The sequence below is a fragment of the Urtica dioica genome, unplaced genomic scaffold (assembly GCF_054948205.1).
Source record: "Urtica dioica subsp. dioica isolate 48M unplaced genomic scaffold, U.dioica_male_clone48M_v1_H2 Urtica_dioica_male_H2_contig_54, whole genome shotgun sequence".
NCBI lineage: Eukaryota > Viridiplantae > Streptophyta > Magnoliopsida > Rosales > Urticaceae > Urtica > Urtica dioica.
In genome coordinates, this window is record NW_028297244.1 from 1 (window position 1) to 18998 (window position 18998).

Consider the following 18998-nt stretch of genomic DNA (forward strand, 5'->3'; position numbering starts at 1 on the left):
TTTCGGCAATTGTTAATTAACTAATAGATTGAATGTCCAAAATTCGACTGAAAATATAAATTCATTTTATTCTTGTGCAAGTGGTAAATAATCTGAAACTATATGTCATCGAAGGCTTACACGGGGCTAGATTGGTCAATTGAAATCTTTGGAGGGCCATTTTCACCGGCGACCTCAGATACAATATTTTTGGGTTTCTGGAGACCGCTTGGTGTTGGACGTGGAGAGGTAGGTGGCTTCAAATCTTCGTAACTATAAAATAATAATAAAAATAAAAAATGTATCATCAAAATTTTGGCAACCTTAATTTAGTGACAAACAACATAAATGTCGAGTAAACTATAGTTGTGGCTTGCGATACAAGGAAAAAAAAACATATATGAGATGAATGATGAAGATTATTACGCGGTATAAGGAGAGAGAGGGGTTGATTTCTTCGCCTCCACGGTTTCTTGAACGATTGTTGGAGTTGGTGCAGATATGGTATCGCTTGCCTTCGTGGCACCGCCGGAAATAGTAGTGTTTGGGGTTGGACACGGCGATGAAGGCGGTTTAAGGTCCTCATACCTTTCATTTCCCCGCAAAAGAATTTGGTATATATATATAAGAGAGATAATGCAGATTTAATAATTTTTTATATGGAAAGAAGTTTGAAATTAAAGCAGTTCTCCGTTGACTAATTTATATGGAAAGAAGTTTGAAATTAAAGCAGTTTTCCGTTGACTAATTTTGACTCACGCGGTGTAAGGAGAGAGCGGTGATGGGGCCGTAGTAGTCACCTCCTCAACAGAAATTTTTGTTTCAGCCGCCTTTGGTTTCTGATGAGACGAATGTGATAATTTATTGCATTCCGTGTTTTTCCCCATAATGGTTTTTTTTTTTACGACAACTTTGTAAACGAATTTAATAAGCAATAAATCTAGCGATGCGTAATTGCAAAAAAAAAGAAAAGAAAAATAATTGTCAAATAAAAAATTGTCTAGATACCTTTGGTGCGAAACCACCCGGGCGTTTAGATGGTATTTTCTTGAGAAGTTCTTCCATGGGAGTCAACGGAGCAGTTGTCTCCGCAACCACTTCCACCACTTTGCAGTACGTTAGGTCGCGGTTTCTTGCCATGCAAGCCATTAGCTCGGCCACCTAAGAACACCAACCCTTTTATAGCTCGACTGTATTATTTGGACCACTTAATTCGGACACAAGTTTTACAATTAATTTTTAAATAATTTTATATATAAAAAATATGAGGCTTGAAGCAAGTTTCTACAGCATGTTTGACCTGAAGGTTTGAAACTAGACCGCCAAACAACGTATCTTCTTGCGAGAGGGTTAGATTGTGAGTCTCCTTGAAAGTGTCCGTTGGCCGTTCCATTCCACCTGGTCTAACTATCTATATCGATTCACAAATGATTCAAAATCAATTTTGTCGCAATTCGTTTAATTTAATGAGAATTCATCGTACATGTAGTCTCGAAGAAGAAAAAATTTAACCACATAAGGTCACTTAACCGTGTAAGGAATTCCGCTAGAGAACAATGCCTCCTCCGCCTTCCTTTTCCATAGCAACACTCCCCAAAACAAACTTCCCAACACCAAAACAAAGAATAATAAAAAAAAATTAGATAAAATATAGGAATATAAATTTAAGGATAATTATCCGATTCTTATAATCACATCGGCTTACTTGAGAATGGCCGCGGGAAATCCGATCTTGTTTGTTCCAAGAGATGTTAGCAAAATGAAATGGTCCACCTTGGCACTTGCCGCTAGAAATAATTTACAATAGTGTTAAATTTAATTATTAAATCAACTATTGATTATTATCATTAAAATTTCACTAACCCGCTTCGATGAGATTTTTGGTGGCGATATAGTCGATTCTATAGGGTCCGGTGATGTCAAAGATCTCCTTCTCGCTGGCTCCGATGCAGCACAGAACCACAGACGCGTTGCCTAATGCCGTTCCAATTTCTTCTTTCTTCTCCAAATCGCATCGAACAATTTCAAGCTTTTCTACAGCTAGGCTACAAACCAATGTTTTAAAAGGCGTAAACGGTATTCGAGGCGATTTCTATTTTTGAGGCAAGGCGTAAGCCTCAAGGCGTATCGAGGCGTAAGCCTCGAAAGATAGGCATAAATTAATTTTTTTGTATAATCTGGAATCATCCTAAAATAAATTTAGACTGATAATGCTAAGTTTTAACCTTCATATACTAGTTTAACAATGAAAACCCAAAAAAACCTTAATCTACGTTTTAGACCAATTTTAGAGTAATCTATATCAGATAACGAAAACCATGAAATACTAGTTTTAGACTTACGATTCAGGTTATGTGTTAAAGAAAAACCTAATTTACGTTTTATTAATCTTTTATCTGAAAAAAACCCAAAAAAGGCCCAGAAAAAGCCCAAACTTTTAAATTGGGCCTAAAAAAAAAAAAACTGCCCTATTTCATGCGTTTCTGGGCGAAAATTTTTAGGGCTTACGCATAAGGCGCACGCCTAAAAACCAAAAGGCGCAAGTTGACTTTTTTTTTCCCCAGGCTTAAGCCTTGAGGCTTTTTCCGCCTTGAGGCGCGCCTTGAAAACGCCTTTTTAAACAATGCTACAAACAATAAGTTATTTACCATAATAAGAATAAAATGTAATAACACAAAAATAAATAATAAATAACAATAAATTAAAGTGATAATGATAGAGCTTTTACTTACGTTGAGTTTCTCCGGCAGAGCTCATTTGTTTCACGCTCTGCAATGTGAGTTTGATTGATTTCTCTCAGACAAAATTACTCTTATGCACAAAGAATTCGTGTCACACTCAAAAATGAAAAGGAAAAATTAAATCAAGCACACTTGATACCGCCCAGGAAAATGGTAATTCTATTGATAAATTCGGTTCACTATTCGAGAGTGGTGAACCAATTCCCCCGATTACGCTATTATACAATAAAAGGAAATTAAAATAGTAAATTGTCAATTGTACTCATGACCCTAATGGCTTAATTTCTACAAGTAAAATTAAATAAAGAAGATATTACATAAATATCTTATTTGGAGATTATATTTCTTAGACTATCTTATATTTTAAAACCTTCCATAAATATATAACTTTTTATTTTCAAATGCCCTTATTCTAAATGAAACTGTAAGTTATTGATAATAAGTAAAATAAATAAATAACAAGCAAAATACCATAAAAATATATATTTATTGAATAAAAAAATATAGGTACTCTATGAGGGATTGAGTTTGAAAAAAAGTATTGGAGGTAGTTTTCACTTAAATAAAAACAAATTTAAATGAATAAACTGCTAATTTACCAATTCGAGTCTAACAACTTCTGTAAAAGAAAAAAGAAATAAAGAAATCCAAAAGCTTACTTGCACGAGGGTTTGTGCTTTCTCCGGGCTCCTAACCCCGGCACGAACCTGGAACCCGAGCTTCAAAAGTTCTCTGAATTTAATTAAGAAGTTGAAAAAATTATTGTTTTTTCTTCTCACCATAATCATAAAAATATAATGTGATTAATATTAGAAATTAAAAATCCAACCTTACTGCCCGTGAGCCAACCTTACCGGTAGCTCCGGCCACAAAAGCAACGTTCTCGTCTTTTGAGTTGTCCTTTGGAATTGCCTTATCTGACCCTAGATTTGCTGTCCACATATTTAAAAGAATAATCTACAATTTTTAATTGGTCGTTATCGAATGGAAAAAATGTCCTGAATTCACAACATGTGTATTGCCTCTTTGCAAATTGCAATTAGAAATATAGATATGCATTACCTGAGGCTTGAGCTCTGATGTTGGGAAACCTGAGCTTGGTGGCATTTTGGTAATTCCTAACGGATCTGGGAAACTTGATGAGCTGGCATTGCTGGAAAGAATCAGTCTTTACGTTTGTTTTCTGAGGAATTATCGATGAAGACACTGAAACGGTGGTGGTGGTCATAAGAGCCTCCATTGTTCTCTGAGATTCACAGAGGCTCTGAGAGCATTAATTATAATACGAAAAAAAAAAAATATAAAAATGGGCGATTGTATTTTGATTTGTTAATGCCTTAAATGAAATAACTTTTGGAAAGTTGATGAGGGACGATTATGTGGCTTTGATGAGAAGTTCTTCAACTCTCATATCTGGATATGATGGGCCCAGATTTCGCTAAAATGTGGCTGATGTGTCAATTATGTTTTTTTGCTCTTGTATCTCCTCTTTAGTTGATTAAATAAATTTCCAGTGGAAATAAAAGATTTTTTATTATATATATATACATATATATATATATATATATATAAGCATGTATGGGCACGAAAATAAAATATAAGCATAACATTTTACTTAATTAGATCAAATATACAATATATTACGCAATATGGGCATGAAAATCAAATCAAAACAATTGTAAAGGTCAAAAGGGAATCGGACATCAATTTTACTCTTTGGAATGTTTAAAAAAAAAACCAAAATCAAGAAAAAATATTTTCTCCCAAATCTTGTTATCAAAAGTTTTTATTTATTTTTTTTATTTTGGGTAACTCCTCACCTAGAACATTCAAGCCCAAGTAATTATTCAGCAAGGCCCGCCTGCACAACGGATTGCATGTCTCCTCACAATCCCAGCTCGTCCAGGGTTCTCAGCTCTCCGTCTGGACTGAGTCTAGCTCTCTATGCAGTGTCAGGAATAACGATATTTGTGACAAATTTAGTAATAGATGTAATAAAAAAAATATTTATTTCCAATTTCCAAGCCAAATTGCTAAATAAAGTTAAAAAACGACAAGAAAGATAAAACTACGAACAATTTTTCATTACAAACATTCCTTTTGCATATTAACGATCATTTAAAACTATTAACATGTGTTTCTCGAACAAATTTTCACTAGTGTCATCTTCTTTGCACTTTTTTTTTCTTCCTATATCGAAAATATAACTCGTTGATCTGTATGCACGGTTAACAGAGGAGTTCATGAAGGAACAATTGATATTAACTATTATTAATTAATAATAATAAATTTATACTCAAAATTGTGTTTTATATATAATAACAATTTTGAAGAAATACTCATCATCATGCAAACTCTAAATCAGCGTTAATCGACTTCAAATAGGAAAAGCCAGATGATATATGGCTAAGAACTTGAGATGTCCTTGAAATATTTTCAGTCAGTCTCACTAAAAATATAAACAGAATCATATGATTTTTTTTTTTTAGTTTTTATTTATTTTATAGAATGTTAAAAAATTCCAAGTATTCACGAAATGCCATGTTTAAATAAAATATTCGTGAACTTTCCACTGGGCTTCGAACTTTGGCCCAGCCCATTACCTACCAATAAGTCTAGCTCAGCCCGAGATCTTCCACGGAGCCAGGCTGGACCACCCCTTTTTGACACTTTAGGCATCAATTTTCAGCACTACCCCGAAATTGAAATCAACGCAAAATAACACCACCACATCATAGTAAGCCTTTACCACAAAAATAAAAGAAATCGTATGCCATGAAAAATTAGTTTCTAGATGTATAGTTTTTTCGAATAAAGAAAAGAAAAAAAAAAAGATAAGAAAGATGTGTAGCAAACAGTACTCTGATTGAAATGGAATTGACTAGTTCCAGAAATAAATCGTATAAAATCGTTATATGAATTTAGACGCGAGTGATTTTCTCATTATTATCGTGTTCCTTAAAAAAAAAAAAAAAAGTGAACATACAGAAAGCAGCTTTTATTAAGGGCAGTGGAGATTTATGGCCATTTTCAAACTTGAAATTGCAAAATAGCCACCGTTTAGATAATTATTATTTATTAGTCACACAACATTATTTCCTATCAGATATAGACTAAATTACCCTTTAATTTAAATTTCGTCAAGCGCATTAATTCATAATGAAAAAACGAAAATAAAGATAAAAAAATTAATGATGCGATTAATAAGGCATATTTAATGGTACACGTAACCAGTTACACAATTTAAAAAAAAAACCAAAACATATAAGCCATTCAACACATTAAAATCGCAGAAAAAAACTCTTGGAGAAGATAAAGGCCACGTATCAATGATAATTAACAATAATTAATTATGAACAAAACCATAAAAATATTGACGAAAAGAGATAAACAAACGCTTATTAACAAAAATTAACGATTATTTACTGTGAAGAACATATAATCTTGAGACCAGTATGTTATTAACGATTATTATTGATTATTAACTGTTATATATTACTAATTATTACTGCGAAAATTTGAAGAAAAACATAAAAATGAAACGTGTCATTTGTATAACGGTTTTTTTTTTTAAGTTTATTTTGAAATCATAAAATCCAGATCCTATAATTAAGGAATTTAAAGAATAATGATATTTTTTAATACAAAAATCAATTTTATTAATTAACTAATAAGAGTATATTCGATACAAAATAAGTGGTTTCACTCGCCACATCATCAATTTGGCTAATTATCAATTATTAACTAAACGTTGGTTATAATAAAATTAATATGTTTTAAGTGGTTTAGTTGTTAACGATTCTCTTTTATTAATTGATAATTATATATCTTGGAATTCGGGAGGATAAGAAGAGTCAATATTATAAGTCCCAAGGCTGTATGGGAATTTATTGGTTATTGGTATTGGGTAATCTTCAATAATGGTTTCTATCTATCATATTTAATTACAATTTACAAGATAATACTACTACTATTAAAATAATTTCGAAAATAAATACACATCCTTTCTTGTCCGTGTTCATCGAAGATAAAATACACACCACCAGTTTTTCACTGTCACCAACTCACACACAGAGCTCTCGTTAATCTGCGAACCCTCAACTATGGCGATCGCGTCCCAGCTCTGCCGCATCCCCACTCCTTCCGACCCCTCCCTCGCCAGAACTCCTGCTCTCCGGAGCCGGAAGCCTGTCTCCGTCCGGTGCTCCGGCGGCGGTGACGGCGACTTCGACCCCAAGCTCTTCCGAAAGAACCTGACTCGGAGCGAGAACTATAATCGCCGGGGTTTCGGCCGGAAGGAAGAGACTCTGGAGCTCATGAACCGCGAGTACACCAGTACGTCTCTCTCTGTCTGTCTTACGCGATTTTTGGCGGCGAAAGGTTGTTGATTCCGTTTAATTTTTGTTTTTTTCAGGTGACGTAATCAAGAAGTTGAAAGATAACGGGAACGAATACACATGGGGAAACGTGACGGTGAAGCTCGCCGAGGCGTACGGATTCTGTTGGGGCGTCGAGAGAGCGGTTCAGATCGCCTACGAAGCCAGGAAGCAATTTCCCGACGAAAAGATCTGGATTACTAACGAAATCATTCACAATCCCACCGTCAACAAGGTTTTTCATCTTTCCACTTCCAATAATTAATCTTCAATCATGCCTTTTCTTCATTGCTCTGCTCTAGTTCCGACCTAGAGATGATCTTTGATCAATAGCACTCTTAACAAAGGTTTTTCTGTTTCCACTGCCCCAAATTTCTCTTCGACTCGCAGACTTTTCTGACCTAATTTTATTAAGTATTGAAATAATAATATCTATGATCACACTGTCAACAGAGATTAGAGGAAATGAACGTTGAGAATATTCCGTTGGAGGAGGGAATAAAGCAGTTCGAGGTTGTGAACAAAGGAGACGTTGTGATTTTGCCGGCTTTTGGTGCCGCGGTGGACGAGATGTTGACTCTGAGCGACAAGAATGTTCAGATTGTTGATACCACTTGTCCCTGGGTTTCAAAGGTAGTATTTGAGTTTGTTTGTTCTTGAGCTTAAAGAATCCGATTATGCAATTGGATTTTGAGTTGATTGGGTTTGTGTGTGTGTGTAGGTTTGGAACACTGTAGAAAAGCACAAGAAAGGGGATTACACTTCCATAATTCATGGTAAATATTCTCATGAGGAAACTGTAGCCACTGCTTCATTTGCTGGGACGTACATTATCGTGAAGAACATGGCTGAGGTAAGCCCAATTTTTTTTTTTTTTTTGAGCTTCAGAAAGTTTGAATTGTCTTGTATTTTTTTCCTTTTATTTTGGAGTTTTGACTTGTACTGTTCTTGTTGTTTTATTTATTTAGGCGATGTACGTGTGTGATTACATTCTCGGTGGCGAGCTTGACGGGACTAGCTCGACTAGAGAGGCATTTCTTGAGGTTGGATTGTCAAAGAAGCTTGTTTTTTTAAGATCTATTTGCACATTCGTTGGGTTTAGTGATTGATTTCGATTCGGGTTTGATATCTTGCAGAAATTTAAGAACGCATTTTCTAAGGGGTTTGATCCCGATAAAGACCTTGTCAAGCTCGGCATTGCAAACCAGACAACCATGCTCAAGGGAGAGACCGAAGAGATCGGTTCGCTTATCTGATTACGACTTTTTTATTCGCATCTAGAATAATAAAATGAAAATCCCATTTTTTTTATGCCGTATCATCATATTCACAGGTAAATTGGTCGAGAGGACCATGATGAGGAAGTACGGCGTGGAAAACGTCAACGAACATTTCCAAAGCTTCAACACCATCTGCGATGCAACTCAAGTGCGTGTTCTTTCTTTACATTTCTCTAATTTCAGTGCCAAGAATTTCGGAAAATAAAAAATATTTGCGTATCTCGTTTTCAGGAGCGACAAGATGCGATGTACAAGCTCGTGGAAGATGAGCTAGACCTCATTTTGGTGGTCGGAGGATGGAATTCGAGCAACACGTCTCATCTACAAGAGATTGCAGAGGAACGAGGAATCCCATCGTACTGGATCGACTCCGAGCAGAGGATTGGCCCCGGAAACAAAATCGCCTACAAGCTCAATGTAAAAATACTTTGAAAGCTTGTGTTGCATGGTATTTATATGATATAGTCACTTATATTCTTCAATTATCATTTCTGTTTTATAGCACGGAGAGTTGGTCGAGAAGGAGAACTTTCTACCTGAGGGTCCCATCACTGTCGGCATAACATCCGGTGCCTCTACTCCGGACAAGGTAAATTCTTATCTCGGTAAACCTTTTAGTGAAAACCTTTTAGCCTTATTGAAGTTGACCTGGTTATGCTCTGTTAAATTTGATATCTGAGCAGGTTGTTGAAGATGCTCTGATCAAGGTGTTCGACATCAAACGGGAAGAGGTGTTACAAGTAGCGTAATTTTTAGGTAGGATTTTGTGTGTATACCAACACTTTCAATGTCAGCTTTATTACAGAGCTTCATTGTAGTGTTATTAAGATGATAAAAAAAAGGTGCTTTCTTGTGTCAAATGTTAGTCCAATGTGTACCGCAGAAAGGAGAGTTTATATAATATATCATCGCCTGGGGTAGATATCACATTTTCAAAATGTCTTCAAGCAAAGAACGTAGAACTTTGAAGGTTTTCAAATGACAGTAATAAAACATAGGAATAATAAACTATACTGAGTCGGATTCAACAACGGAGTTATTTTTTATTTTATGAGAGACCTTTTACCCTAGAGGCATGTTCAACAAAGGTCAGGGTTGTGACGATTCTTGTGTCAATAATTTCGCCTTCGAGATCTTAAGCAATCTTTAGCTTTTTCTTCTCTGTCGTTTTTCTGTAGTGCTTTATTCTTTTTTTATTTTAATCCAAAGTTCACGGTAGTGGAGCCAGGTGTCCTATCAACTTTTAATACCATTTCCAAGGTACCTGGAAAATACTTGAAATAACAAGCCAGAGTGCCGGACCCTTCAGTAAAAAAAAAAAAAAAAAAAGTAATAGTAATTCATTCGTTAGATTTTGTGATGTGTCAGTACCTCACTTTTTCTCTATACCTCTGTTATTAAACTCGCTTGCATTGCGTCTCTTTCTCTCATTTTTCGTCTCTCTTTTAATTTCAAAAGTCCAATAACAAAATTAATTTTGAACTTGAACTTTTGTATTTATTTTTTTGGTATGTTATTTGGTGATTTTCTTATACATATTACTAAAGAATACAATGGAATTCGTAAAAAAAAAGATTCAGATTTCAGTTATTAATTTGATTAAATAAATATAATAAGAAATCGATTTATGGCAACTTTATATGATTCCTGACATTTTTTTAAAATGTTTTTTTGATGATTTCTGGCATGTATGATTTTCAACAAAAATATGTTGGTTTCTGATTATTTATATCTTACTTTTAAATAGAATGTTTACATAAACATAATCAGAAAGCACGAAAAATGATTTTGAATGTGTTATTGCTGTATTGAAAATTAATAAGGGTGCTTTTGTCCTAAATAGTAAGATCAATATAGTTTTGATATATCGAATCTATTTTGAATTGTAATACATTAGTGAATTTACCAAATGAAATTTCTCTTTTCAATCTAACTGAAAAATACTTAAATAATAAGTTTGAAAAAATTGAACCTGGCAATAAGCTAATATGTTAAGATGGCAGTTGAGACGAGTGACTCCCTTTTTTTTTCAAAAGATTTGAGTTCTATTCTTTCGGATGAGTCTAGTTTAAAATATAACATTTAAAGAATTGAGTTGTTGCATATTTATAGAGAAATCAACGAGACTACTCATATTTTAGCAATTTTTGCTATTTTATAGACCATTCTCATTTGATCGGAGGATGTCTCTAGGCCGATGTAGTCTAATTAATCTCTAACTTTGTGATTAATTATAGATTTCTATATTTCATTACAAAAAAACTTGCCTGTGTACTAGTCAAGTCTGTGAGTTGATTATAAACTTGGGATAACTTTTGGGTTAAAGTTGCATTTATTTTAACTTGGAGGTGCATCTCTATAATTTTTATAAAATAGAGAAATAAATTATTCGAGGTAAGGAAAGAGAGAGTTGCGTGACTCGCAAGAATAGAAATACTAGGACCATTTAGCATGAAGAAAATCACAAAGCGAAGAAAATCATGAAAAAACTATACCTGTATTAAACAAATAAACTCCGAGCCATGTAAAAGCTATTTGGTCCATACCAAACCTACGACTTCTCTTATCTGTTCAAACTTGACCAACCCAACTCCTCTTATGGCGATTTCTTTCCATCTCCATCGAATCTCAAGCCCCTTCACCAGCGACGGTCTGGCCGGAACTTTCAAGACCAGCTTCTCTCTCTTCGATGCTCTGGCGAAACTGACCACGATTTCGACGCCAAGTCCTTCAACTAGAGCTTCACCCGAAAAAACAACTGCATCGTAGAGGCTTTGGCCTCCACGAGGATGAGACCCGAGAGCTCATGGGCCGCGAATACGCCAGTGAGTTATTTTTTTTTTTGCTTCTTGCACGACAAGTTACTAGATATTTTTTTTTTCAAATCCGAAGACTATGGTTGGTACCCGAATTTTACGTGGAAAATGAAATCTGAGGAAAAGTGAGAGGGAGAATGAAAATCCTCTATCGCGTTTGGAAATCGAGAACGTTTTGAAGGGAAAATAATAAATTTCTTAGTATTACGTTTTTCTATGGGTGGGAATTTGCTATATTTCCATTTTTCTACAAGTTTTTGAAAGGAAAATAAAATTCTCCGTTTTACTTGTAGAGAAGCACAAGAAAAGAGATTACACGTCTCTAATTCATGGAAAATATGATCACGAGGAAACCATAGCAACCGCTTCTTTCGCCGACACGTACATTATTGTCAAAAACATGGCCGAGGTAAGCTTTAGTTTCTCTGGTCTTCTTAGTTATAGTGCCTTTGCATTTTTATGTCATTTTTTCTTAGTTCAGGCCATATATATATATATATATATATATATATATATATATATATATATATATTTGTGTGACTACATTCTTGATGGGTCTGGCTCGGCTGATAAAGAAGCATTTCTAGAGGTGAGAATTCCAGAGATTATTTTTCTCGGACGTTTATTTATTTGTGGCAAATGAAGTGCCTTGTGTTTTATTTCCGGTAGAAATTTAAGAACGCGGTATCTAAGGGGTTTGATCCTGAAAGAGATCTCATAAAGTTGGGCATTGCGAATCAGACAGCAATGCTCAAAGGAGAAACCGAAAAGATAGATTAGTCCTTGGTTGAACCACCACTGACTTGTTTTTTTGTTGATCTTGGAGATTTGGTTTTCGATAGAGTTTGGTGATCCATATTTTCCTTTCTCGTGGAAATTGCATGTGATAGTGTCAATTGGCTGATGGTTCTATCTTACGGAAATTTCACCGGCCGATGTGAATCCATGTCAATTTTAAAAGTTAGTGGGAATTTTGAAATTTGCATTGTCATTTCTTAATTTTCGTGATTATTAAGTAAATGATTATTTTTTATTTTTTGAATTTGACCGAAATTATAAAAAAGAATGTGTAATGAAAAAAAAAAAATCAATTTATGAGCGACTCTTTTAAGTATATTATTTCTTTTACTATAACTTGTATCAATTTTCGATAAAATGATTCCTTCTCTCGACTGCGTGGCCTTTTCCTGTCAAGACTTTTCGTGTAGTACTTATTGACTGTTCTTTATTTTATTTTTGACGTAGATTTCATAACTGTTTTTTACATCAAAATTTCAAGGAAGCTGATTGAGAGGACTATATATGATTCAGAAATTCGGAGTCGAAAAATTTAGCGACCACTATATGAGCTTAAACACAATTTGCGACGCCACTCAAGAGCGTCAAGATGCAATATATGAGCTCGTGAAAGGGAATCTAGACCTCGTTATAGCCGTCGTTGGGTGGAACTCAAGCAACACCTCTCATCCTCAAGAGATCGCCGAGGCTTCGCGATTTCCATCGTAGTGGATATAGACAGCGATCAGAGGATCGGACAAGCTCAATGTAAATGCATCGATGTTATTTTTTCTTCGTCTCATTCTTATTATTATTATAGAGAAAATTGAATATGTTGTGAAATTTTTGAAAGAATTGTGAGTTGATAGAGAATGTAAATTAGATCCCGGAAGGTCGGATCACTATTGGTGTAGCGTTTGGTGCCTCTACTCCGGATAAGGTAAAAAAAAATTAGGGTAATTAAGTTAAATGACCTCCCGAAAATAAGCAATTGTTTTTTAGCCCACATTTTGTTAATTTATGGTTAATAGCCATTTGGATTTATTAACAGTCAAAAGTAGACAGGATTGCCCTTTGTTATTCCCGGCCATTATTTTCAGCGTAATAATTTAAATGGAAAAAAAAAATTCGACCATAACTACCTCGCATAAATCAAGGGAGCATTTAAAACTCCATAAATGCATATCTAACCTCTCTCTCATTATCTCTCCAACGTAAATAAATATCAAATCTTCAGAAATTAGAATTCTTCCTTCACCTCTCTGTTCATGCGCTCCAGGCTATAATCCACGTGCTCTGCCAGAAGCCCTCCGTGCATGAACACCGACTCCCCCACCACCATCGCCGTCACAGCTCTTCCAGGCCGCGGGGCGTCACGATTGGCGAGGCCGAAGGATTGGCGAGCCTTGTGGAGAAAAAAAGGTTGTCTCTGAACGAGATCTTGGCCGCGAGAAACAGCCCGTGATTCCTCCCCGACGATGGCGCTCAAGGTCACAGCCGCCGATTCCTCCCCGGTGATGATTTTCAAGATCGGCATGAACTCCGGCAAAGCCTACTTACAAGTGGAACACCATGATTCGAGGTTGTTACATGACCGAGATTGCAAAAGGCCTGCGAGAAGGCCCCGACGCCCAAGGAAGATGGGTCGGTGATTGGCTACACGAGGAAGATGAGTTTCAATGGTTATTTGGTTGTACAGAATAGGATGATTCTATTAGGAATAATATTGTCCACTTGAAGATAATGAATAAATGATTACTAAATTCGTTAACAAGATAACTTTATTAGCATTATATGATTAGTGGGTTGAGTTCTAAACAATTAGAATCAATAACAACTATCTTCCATAGCCTCCGTATTAAACTGAGTCACGTGCTGGGCACCTGAGTTCGGGTGATGAGCTAAAACGAGGTCGATGACTGATATACGCCTGGAAAGCTATATCTAAAGTCATATATGTGGAACACATAGGTGAAGGCTGATCACTATGTGGGAGCATTTTACACTTGTGGTAAGTGTACGACTTGGACAGGTCTTGGTTGTAGATGTGTCGTTTAAGGACCGTTACGACACACTAACCGAGGCCGCTATGATGGTCACAGTGAGACTTGATCTAAATCCTGAAGTGATCATGGACACTGGGTTATGTTACTGAGCTCTTTGACTCATTCGCTAAAAGGCTATTCATGCTAATCACAATTTATGTCTTGGGAGTCTCTCAGAGCATGATTCGAGTGGGAAGTGATTTACGGATACGAAATCCAGCCTTCCTGAAAGAAGGTTAATGTTCACTCACCTAAGGGTTGATTCCAGAGCCGATAGATTGCTAGCACTTTCGAAGTAAGTAACGTTCGAAAGAATCTTTCGCTGGGGAAGCAATAATGCTTAGGGCTGATATGTATCAAGAGAAGTATAACGGAAAAATTGACTTCTCTTGACACAGGTTGAACCTGGAGGATCTTGATCACGAACTGACTATATCAGTGGACACTCGTCACGATGAGTAAATATGATTCTAGTATAAAGGAGAGTTCAGTCTTGGCTTACAAGGTGGAGTATTTGACCAAGATTAAACGAATCGATGGAAAAAGAGAAATGACTATTTCGTCTTTTTCATCGGATTTGTTAAGCTTCTATTACTAGGTCCATAGTCCCCGATTCGGCTCTGATAAAGGCGGATAAGAACTTTCGTATAATAATGTATATCATTATTAATCTCACTTGCTGTAATTGTGATTGACAGCATTAATTCTGGAAAACGGGTATTCGCATAATTAAATAAATATTTATGGTAGAATTGTTTATTTATTGTTTGATCAAGTAAATAAACAATTATTAATTATTTGTTTATTGTTGTACCAAGTAAATAAATGATTAATTGGGTTTTAAGCAATTGGGCATTGCACACATCGAAAAATCGAATTGGGAATTTTGACATAGGATTTGCGCAAATCCCCTTGGCCGTGTGCCATCAAATCCGATTTTTTCAATATTGGTATTTACCAATATTTTCTCTTTAGTTGTTTAAATAAATGAGATAATAATATAAGATATTGTCCTATATTTTCTCCTGGAAAGTATTTAGGAGAATATATTTAAAGGGAAATAATATATTCTCATTTATTCTCTCACTAAATAATATATTCTCTATTTGAATAGAGAATAATATCTCATAGATATTGATCTGATAGATGAGAGAAAAAGTAAGATTCATTTGTTGAGATCGAATGACCTAGATTTAATCCACTAGTGTGAACACAATAAAAGGAAATAAAACATTCTGGAAGATTCCATGAATATCTCCTTTTACTACTATAAATAGGGGTTCATGAGAAGGCAAAAATAAAGAATTTTTGAGAAAAATTTCGTGCACCCTAGCCTACCTTGGCCGTGCACTTCTGCCTCTCCCTCCCCTCGGAAATTCATTTCCATTCTTGGTAAAATAAGAGCGAGATCTCGAAATACCTAGTTTCGTGATCTAGTGAGATAAAGACTGTGCCCACTCATCTTTCTTATTCGTCTCGGAGATTATGTTTCGGAAGACTAAGGTGTCATCCTCGAGTCCTTCATCAAGACGACGCAAAGGAGTACGCGATTGGTTTAGGAGCGTTCTGTAACTGAACCGAAAATCAATGTAAGTATTCGTTTTTCGCTCAAATCGGTTGCTTGATAAATATGCTCTCGTGAATTAAATTAATTAAACATAACTAGATCTTGTTAATTATAACCATAATTTAATTAGCTTATGATCAGCGTAATTAATTATTTTTCCGCATTAATATGGTTATATGGTGGAATCATCTCAAACGAGTCGCGTCAGAACGATTGTTCGTGTCTGATACGCGCTCGATTCACCAACAGATTCGTTTTTGTTCGGATAGTGTATATTTGTGTAAATACAAAGCATATTTACAGTATATTCGTGTAAAAACAAAGCATATTTACAGTATATTCGTGTAAATAAAAAACATATTTACAGTATATTCATTGTAAATACAAATCATATTTATAGTATATTCGTGTAAATAAACTGGAAAAAATTATAGAAATATTTTGGACGTTCTAAAATTATGAATATATGGAAAACAAAATAATATCAATAAATGAAGAATATTTTCCAAATCCACACGTCCAAAAATTAAAAAAAACCAGGTTACCTACTTTCCTAATCGGGTTGATTCAAAATTAAAAAAAAAAAAAAAAAAAAAAAAAAAAAAAAAACTGCCTAAATGAAACAAATTAGTTAAGTCAACGCTAAAATTTTTCCATATCCACACGTCCAAAAATTCAAATAAACCAGGTTAACTACTTTCCTAATAAGTTTGATTCAAAATTAAAAAAAAAAAACTGCCTAAATTATAATTAATAAGGGCAAAGGTGTAAAATTATTTCAATTAATGAGATGACACATAAGCAACTAGGTTATTTACATATTATTTACAAAACGTTGGCAAAAATTAAATTGCTATGGATTGGGTGGCTTACGCAACCAATTTTTTCAAAAAATTATCATTATTAAACCGGACCAAACTGTTTTAGACCGGTCCGGTCCAGGTTAGACTGTTTTAAATTGTTCAAGTATCTTTCTTTAAAATGTTTTGTACAAATTTAATCATAAAATGAAAAAAAATTAATATTAACATAAATATAAATTAATTCAGATGTTCAACTCAAATTAATTCATTCAAATATTTAGAATGAATTAAAAAAATACCTTAAAAAAATTAAGACAGTCCGGTTTGGTCTAAAACGCAGTCTAAAATTGTCAAATCGGACCGGACCGTTTTATACTGGTCTAAAAAATCGGACCAGTCCGGATTAGAGAAAAACCGTTTTTAACGGACCGGCGGTTTAAAAAATCAATAATCCGATCCGATTTATGCTTTTTCGATTTTTTTGCACACCCTCTAAAGATTTTTTTTCCCTCTCATGTAAACCCCTCTAGTTTAACCTTTTGGCTCCATTTCTGTTCGGAGGCTTAATAACTACTTTTACATTATTTAATGCCAAATAACAATAGCATGTGAAGTAATGATATTAGCCGTAAATTATATAACGTTACGAATTTGCTTATTATGGTTCAACAAAACAGTCTATGATATATTCGTTGAGCTTGTTGGAATGTCATTATCTCGTTTCGGACAGATATTAAGAGATTCGTTTCGTTCCTGCCCAAAGCTCCGGGCGAGATAGAGGGGCATGCAAGTCATTTCCTTATTGGTATATTCTTGATATATTAAAGTTGGTGGATTCTAGAGCATCCTCTTGCAAATAGTGCAATGATAAAAACATTGCTAATTTTTTTATTTGGTCTACTATTCTTTCAAATTGATTTTCGGAGAATCCTACTCTCGTTTACTCGTATTAATTTTTTTATAAGGTGGGCCAATGTCCCTAAACTTCGAAATTTTTAAAAATTAAATTTTTTTTACCCTAATATTTTATACTTTTAGCCCAATATAGTATAGTTTTTTTTTTCATATTTATCCCTCCTTTATAATTTTTTCTTACACGCACTTTATAAATTTACAATTTTTACCTCAAAATTTTATATTTACAGCCCAAAATTATATAATTTTTTCCTATTTAAACCTCCTAAATATTGTTTTTCTTACCTTAGAGAATTTAAGAAAAAAAAATTAATCAAATTTGCCCCCTTGTCTATAAATTCTAGCTCCGCGGTGAAGATGAACAATATGTAATGTAATGAAGAAATTATTTTAATGTGTCGAATGTGATCAGGGGTGAACATAGGTTCAGTGAAGCAAGGACCTTGGCCCCCCTAACTTTTTCACTTTTTATGTTTTAGTCCTTTTTGTTCGGTTTCTGAAAATAACAACACTAGTTTTTTATTTATTGACTTTAGTAACTCCTAATTACTATGTTCTGTAATGAAATTAAAATCCTATTACTCTTATAAAATATACTTACAAAGTTACATTAAAAAAATATAAAAACATATTCAAACTCTTTTTAAATTTAAGTTTTAGATATATTTAAATTGTAACTTTTACTCAACAAAATTTATTTTAAACTGTCGACCCCTTAATTTTTTTATTTCTGGTTCTGTCCCTGTACTACCACTACTACAAAATCACATTTCTGGTGCGCAAAGGTATTAGGTGCGATATGTCGCACCTAAGCACATATTAGGTGCGACAGGTCGCACCGGATACTCATCCAGATGACTAAATATTCGGTAATGTTAAGTGGTATTCGGTGCGACATTCTGAATATAAATATGTCGCACCTAATACCTGTAGGTGCGACTTTTGTCGTACCCAATACTTATGGGTGCGACGGCTGTCGCACCTAAGGGTCTTAAAATTTAAAACGGTAAGAAAAGTCCCCCCGAAATTTTTTGGTTGTGTTATTTCATATTCGGCGCGACATTGGGTGTGACATATCGTACCGAATATGATTATTAGGTGCGATAGTGTCGCACCCAATAGTTTTAGGGTATTATAAATACCCGAGCCTTCTTCTTCCTCGCCCGATTTCGTCTATTCTTCTTCTGCAATTGTCTTTGGCCGTCCTCTCTCTCTGCAACTCGACGCTCTTCGTTTGCAACTGTCTCCGGCCGTCCTCCGCCGTGAACCACGATCGGTATGCCTCTCTATATCTCTATGTATCACCCTATGGTCCCTATCTCTCTCCGATCAGCCGCCGAGCCCTCCCCTCGATCCGTCTCCGGCGAGCTCGAGTACCCAGCTCTGACACCACCGCGCTCTCCGGCCGGTCGCGCCATCACCTCGGCCCAGCTCCAGCCTGCCGCCGCCAAACCGCCCTCGGCCCAGCCCCGGTCAGCTACCGCCCAATCCACCATCGGCCCATCCTTGGCCTAGCACCACCACGTCCCCACCATCTCCGACACCACCGCGCTCTCCGCCCGATCGCACCATCTCCTCGGCCCTCTCTCGGCCCAACTCCGGTCCGCCACCACCAAACCGCTCTCGGCCCTCCCTCGGCCCAGCCCCTGCCCGCTACCGCCCAACCCACCCTCGGCCCAGCCCAACGGACGGACGTCGA

General features: G+C 35.5%; 2 protein-coding genes and 1 pseudogene across 4 annotated transcripts; 2 read left to right on the forward strand and 1 right to left on the reverse strand.

The window, feature by feature from the left end:
- Positions 1–4079, reverse strand: TIC62 (NAD(P)-binding Rossmann-fold superfamily protein). 3 transcript variants are annotated; one of them, XM_089606587.1, is made up of 12 exons: positions 3783–4061; positions 3550–3652; positions 3380–3452; positions 2712–2748; positions 1843–2013; positions 1685–1766; positions 1510–1582; positions 1280–1390; positions 988–1140; positions 739–818; positions 406–567; positions 1–252 (listed from the first exon to the last, which is right to left on the reverse strand). In XM_089606587.1, the coding sequence occupies exons 1-12, from the start codon at positions 3958–3960 to the stop codon at positions 117–119; spliced, it is 1359 nt and encodes a 452-aa protein (XP_089462713.1). In that variant the 5' UTR covers positions 3961–4061; the 3' UTR covers positions 1–116. The 3 variants fall into 3 exon arrangements, with proteins under 3 accessions (XP_089462713.1, XP_089462712.1, XP_089462714.1); XM_089606586.1 differs by having other exon boundaries at positions 1843–2019; positions 3783–4060; XM_089606588.1 differs by lacking the exons at positions 1–252; positions 739–818 and having other exon boundaries at positions 440–567; positions 1843–2019; positions 3783–4079.
- Positions 4080–6715: 2636 nt separating this feature from the next.
- LOC149376182 (4-hydroxy-3-methylbut-2-enyl diphosphate reductase, chloroplastic) lies at positions 6716–9314 on the forward strand. The gene is made up of 10 exons (XM_089606589.1): positions 6716–7055; positions 7135–7331; positions 7550–7729; positions 7818–7949; positions 8065–8139; positions 8233–8338; positions 8430–8524; positions 8608–8793; positions 8879–8965; positions 9060–9314. The coding sequence occupies exons 1-10, from the start codon at positions 6824–6826 to the stop codon at positions 9123–9125; spliced, it is 1356 nt and encodes a 451-aa protein (XP_089462715.1). The 5' UTR covers positions 6716–6823; the 3' UTR covers positions 9126–9314.
- Positions 9315–11165: 1851 nt separating this feature from the next.
- LOC149376183 (4-hydroxy-3-methylbut-2-enyl diphosphate reductase, chloroplastic-like) lies at positions 11166–13030 on the forward strand (annotated as a pseudogene).
- Positions 13031–18998: the final 5968 nt, after the last annotated feature.